We start from the raw sequence: 4904 nt of genomic DNA, 5'->3' as shown, positions 1-4904 counted from the left end.
GGGGGGGGGGGGTGAGTCCGGGGTTCCTCGCGTTGCCTGCCGTGTCCCGCCGCACTGGCCTTCGCTTGGCCTCTCCTCGCCGGGCCTCTTCCGCCTGGCCATTCGCCTCCGCATCTGTCCTTCACTGAGCCTCCGCTGGCCTTCTCTGGGCGCGTCTGCCCTGCCGCACCTGGCCCCCCGCATCTACATGTGCCGCAGTTGTCCTTCTCCACCAGTTGGGCCTCCGCTGACCTGTTCTGTTCTACCTCTCAGATCGCCCTGCACCCCGGCACCGTGCGCACCGAGCTCAGCGCCGACTTCACCGGCGGGCCCGGCGGCAAGCCCGGGCGCGCCAAGCCCAAGGGCGAGTTTGAGGCCGACGAGGCGGCGGCGAACCTGCTGCGCGTCGTGCGCGGCCTCACGAGGGACGACTCGGGCGGCTTCCGCGACTGGGCGGGCGAGACGGTGCCGTACTAGCCGCAGCGATGGAGACGGTGTGCATTGAAGTCTAAGTGCAGAGAGGCCATGATCTATAATGACAGCAATGATGGCGAGTGTGTATCGCCTCGCAGTGTGTGTCGCCGAGTGTGAAGCACGGGGCGAGGAGGTGAGGCGCGAGACGGTGTGACGAGTCAGGCGGTGCGAAGCGGCAGGTGCTCTTGTGGGTGCGGAGGCGGGCGACGGCAGACGGAGAGGGGGATGGAGGGGCTGGGGGCGCAGAGGGTCAAGTGCGGGATGAGCACGCGTTGGGGTGGAGTGTGCATCGCGGGGGAAGCGCCATGAGAGTGGCGGGCGGGGCAGACGGAAGAGCCAGGCTGAGAGCGTGACGGCCAGGCGGGGAAGCTTGTGACGGAGCGATCGTGGACTGAGTTGAGAGCGAGGGGTGGGCTTGAGATCGCGCGAGCGAGGAAAACGGGGGCGAGACAGGGCTTGCTCGGGAGCGGAGCGACTGGAGCGCCGACAGCTGACAGACGTAGGCAGCAAAAGAAGGCGGCCGCTCTCTCCGCCTGGTCGACCTTCGAGGTCTCGAGCGCTCAAGCTGCAGGCGCGGACAGCGACGTGGGCCGCCGATGCCGCACCTGTTGCGCATGGGCGTCGATTGGGATGGAGCGAGGCAAATGAGCTTTGGGGGGGGGGGGGCAGTTGCAGAGAGTGAGCGACGGCGATTGGTCGGGCTCGTGTGTGTGCTCTTAGGCGGCGAGCCAGTAGCCCGCGCGCTCCCACCACTTCATGCGCCGCTTGTCGCGCGGCAGATTTGCGTCTCTTCGATACGCATCACTGGCCATGGCGGGCATGTAGCGCGTGCTCGGCTTGTCCTTGCGCTGCTGCGGCTGCTGCTGCTGCGGCGGCTTCGGCTCGACATGCACGGCATCGAGCAGCGAGCGTCGTCGCGAGGGCGCCACGGCGACGCCAGGAGCGGCATACGTCGAGAGACGCTTGGCGCCGGCGTCGGAGGCGAGCGGCGCAGTGTAGATGCGCCGCGAGGCACGCGCTCCCCCGACGCCGCCGCCGCCACCGCCGCCGATGCCCGCGGCGCTGCGGTGGCTGCGTGCCGAGGCAGGGGGCGCAGCGACGGCAGCGGCAGCGGCGACGGCGGCGACGGCGGCAGGTGCAGCAGCAGCAGCGGCGTCGCCTGCCTCTTCCTCATCGTCGTCGTCGTCGGCTGCGTACAGCGAAGCAGTGTCTGCGGCCGTCGACGGCGGCGACGCAGAGGCGCGCGCAGGGTCGTCCGATGTAGTAGCAGCTGCAGCGGAGGAGGGCGCCTCTGCCGAGGGCGTCACACCTGCAGCAGCAGGTGTCGCTTGATGCGGCACTTGAGTCGCCTCCTCCGCCGCCGCCTCCGGCACGTCGAGCATGAGCGGCGGCAACGTCGGCGCAGTGCGCTGCACCTTGCTGGAGCGTCGCTCGCCGCCGTGCAGCGAGGTGCGGCTCTGCGCTCTCGCGGCGCTTCTGCTCGGCGTTCGCCTCTGTCCCATCTGCTGCTGCTGCTGCTGCTGCTGCAGCGCCTCCTCGCCTCTCGCCGCCGCCGCCGCCCTAGCATTCTCGTATGCCGGACTTGCCCTTCTCGGCGCGGCGTAGAAGAAGCATCCGCCGCGCTGCTCACTCTGCAGCGTGCCAAAGTGCGCGCGCAGCTTCGCCAGCTGCCGCAGCAGGTCGGCGTCGAGCGGCGCGCCGGAGGCGGCGTCGAAGAGATGCGCTGCGCTGCAGGAGAGGGAGGCGCTCGAGAGGATGCTCTGTGCGTCACCGCCGCCGCCGCCAGCACCGTCGACATCGATGGTGGAGATGCGACTTGAGGTGCCGCGTGAGTAGGAGCGACTTCGAATGGAGCCGTGAGCACTGAGCGTCGAGGAGCGTCTGTCGCGCGTGCCACTGAGCGGCGGTGCGGCCGGCATGATGCGCCTCTCCTGCTCCTGCTTGCCGCCGCCCGCTTCGCCCGGCCAGCCATGCGCCTCCCAGCGGGGCAGCCACTCTGCCCACGCGTGCGCCACGTACGTCGAGGCGGTGTAGACATGCGCGCAGCACACTGCACGTGCACCGCCGCGTGAGCCGTAGCGCTCGCGCAGCGCCAGCAGCGCCTCGACGGCCGCGAGCAGTTCGAGGCGCCGCGCGACGCGTCCGAGCGAGGGAGGCGCCTCGGCGTCATCGGCGGCGGCGGCGGCGGCGCCGCAGGAGGGATAGAGCGCGTCGTCGGGAAGCAGAGAGGCGGTGCAGTTGAGGGGATTGCCGCGCCCGAAATGCAGCGAGTAGGCGCCGACGATGAGAGGCGAGACGACGGAACTGCGGGGAGAGAGAGAGGAATGAGCCAGCCTGCCATGTGGTGTGGGCCCCCCCCCCCCGCAAACGACCCGGGCACGCCAAGAGAGGCTGCAAATGCCCCCCGCAGAGTGAGAGGCTCACACACGGCGGCACCAAAAGTGGAAGGCGCAATGGTCCAGACACGCGCTCTGCGCCTCGGTGTGGCCCCCCCAACTTTTCTTGCCTTGCCCGAGCCTGGCCCCCGAGCCCACACATGCGCGAAGCACGGAGGCGATGCTTGGACAGGCGCTTCGCAGTGGCCCGGCCAGGAGAGAGCGGGCGAGAGAGAGAGATTGGCACAATGCCCCTCCTCTGCCCCTCCTCTCCCCACCTCGCCCTCGCCTCGCCTCTCGCCTCTTGCTGCTCACCTGCCCTCGCCTCGCCTCTCCTCTGCCCCCTCCTCTCTTCCCCTGCCCCCTCCTCTCTTCCCCTCTCTCCTCTCCTCTCTCCTCTCTCCTCTCTCCAGCCCGCCAAACTCACCCCACATCCACGCCCGCGCCAGCAATGTGCACGTCGATGGGGTAGGCGCGGCACTGGTGGTCCTGGGCGCGCAGGCGCGGCGGCTGGGCGTGCGCGGCGGCGGCGGAGGGCGCAGAGGCAGAGGCAGGCGTGGCCTTGGTGCGCAGCGAGGGGAGCGAAGGGAGCGGCATGGCGGCGCGCTTGTGGTGGAGGGGAGGCAAGAGGCCAACACCGGAGCGGCTGCCTCTGTTGAGAAGCAGCGCGCAAGCAAAGCGAACGACGCGTCAGGAGGAAGATCGGGGCCGCCGCTCCTTCTTGCCGCCTGCTCTGCCGCTTGCGCTGCGCCATGTCATGCATGGCGCGATGAGGATGCGCAGATGGCGCGGCGCAGCGAGGCAGCTGCAGAACGCAGCGCAGATGCAGGTGCAGGCGAGACCATGCCCAGTCAGCACAGTGCGGCAGGCGAGCGCCGAGCAAGCGAGGCACGCACTCAGCTCCAGAACGCCGCGCAGCGCTCAGAGAGGCGCGCGCGCACGAGGCACCTTGCACTCTGACTTGCAGCACGGCACGCTCCCTGACGGCACCGCGCAGCCGAGCGGCGCGCGCCGCGCGTCCATCGTTGCCTCCACCACGCTCAAGTCACGCAGTCACGGCGCCGCGAGCGCATCGAGGCATCGAGAGCATCGCCGAGCAGCACGCAGCACGCAGCACGCAGGCAAGCGGCAAGCAGGCAGGCAAGCAAGCAAGCAAGTCCAGCGGCGCGAGCGCTTCACTCACACTCACGACGCCTCGGCTCACCGGTCGCGCACACACACGGGGGGCAAACACACACGCCAAGCGCGGCATCTGCAGCAGCAGCCCCCATCAGCATGGCCGCAGCGACGACGACGACGCGGCCGCCGCTGCAGCTGACGCTGGCGCTGCTCAAGCCGACGGTGTGTGCTTAGTGCGTGGGTGAGAGGAGCGTGTGCAGGGCGGCGGAGATGCGGGTGGCGCGTGGGCAAGGGCGACGCACCCAGGGCAGCGAGACGGCCCTGTGAGGCGCGCTCCGCCGGCGGGCGCCCCATCGCATTGGGGGGCCAAGTCACCGCGCCCGTAAGCCCGCTCGCTCTCGCGCAGAGACTGGCTTCAGCCTCGAAAGGAGCCCTTTTCATTGACCACCCAGGCCCCTCTCTCTCTCCCTCTCCCCCCACCCTCGTACTCGCAGTCAGCCCGACGTCTCACACGTGCTGCGCATGCTCAAACGCTCCAATCTCGAGGTGCGTGTGCGTGCCGCTCCCGGCTTTCGTTCGTTTCGTGCGGGCGCCCGCTTCTGCGGGAAAGTGCCTTCTTCTCGGTGCACCCCCCCCCCCCCCCCCCGGGCACCTCGCACGCGTTGCCGCCAAGCCTGACGCCCGCCCCCGCCCCTACGCACTCTCCTCCCTCTCTCTCGCTGCCTCGCCATCTCGCGCGCGCCATCTCGGCCATGCACACTCTTACGCTGCGCTGCGCGCCCACTCGCCCCTCGCGCTGCTGCGCGACGCGACACACAGATCGCACGCACGCGCCGCATCTTCTGGAGCCGCGCCGACGCCGCGGCGTTCTATGCCGAGCACGCGGGCAGATTCTACTACGACCGCCTCGTGCAGGGCATGAGCTGGTGCGTTTTCGTGTGTGTTGTGGTGGCAGAG

At 69.8% G+C, this 4904-nt stretch overlaps 2 protein-coding genes across 2 annotated transcripts in view; one reads left to right on the top strand and one right to left on the bottom strand.

Annotated features, from left to right (window-relative positions):
• The window catches only part of FA09DRAFT_329170 (hypothetical protein), a 2349-nt gene extending 1813 nt beyond the window's left edge, over nt 1-536 (top strand). The window contains exon 3 of the mRNA XM_025742061.1: nt 252-536. Coding sequence (XP_025598934.1) covers nt 252-456 — 205 coding nt within the window. The 3' untranslated portion in view covers nt 457-536. The remainder of the gene's footprint in view (nt 1-251) is intronic.
• Nucleotides 537-1106: 570 nt separating this feature from the next.
• FA09DRAFT_359838 (hypothetical protein) lies at nt 1107-3627 on the bottom strand. Its single transcript, XM_025745169.1, has 2 exons — nt 3256-3627; nt 1107-2757 (listed from the first exon to the last, which is right to left on the bottom strand). Exons 1-2 carry the CDS (start codon nt 3423-3425, stop codon nt 1170-1172), a joined length of 1758 nt encoding a protein of 585 aa, XP_025598933.1. The 5' UTR covers nt 3426-3627; the 3' UTR covers nt 1107-1169.
• Nucleotides 3628-4904: the final 1277 nt, after the last annotated feature.

This window comes from Tilletiopsis washingtonensis, assembly GCF_003144115.1.
Source record: "Tilletiopsis washingtonensis strain MCA 4186 unplaced genomic scaffold FA09scaffold_8, whole genome shotgun sequence".
NCBI classification, from domain to species: domain Eukaryota; kingdom Fungi; phylum Basidiomycota; class Exobasidiomycetes; order Entylomatales; genus Tilletiopsis; species Tilletiopsis washingtonensis.
This window is presented reverse-complemented; position numbering and strand designations above follow the sequence as displayed.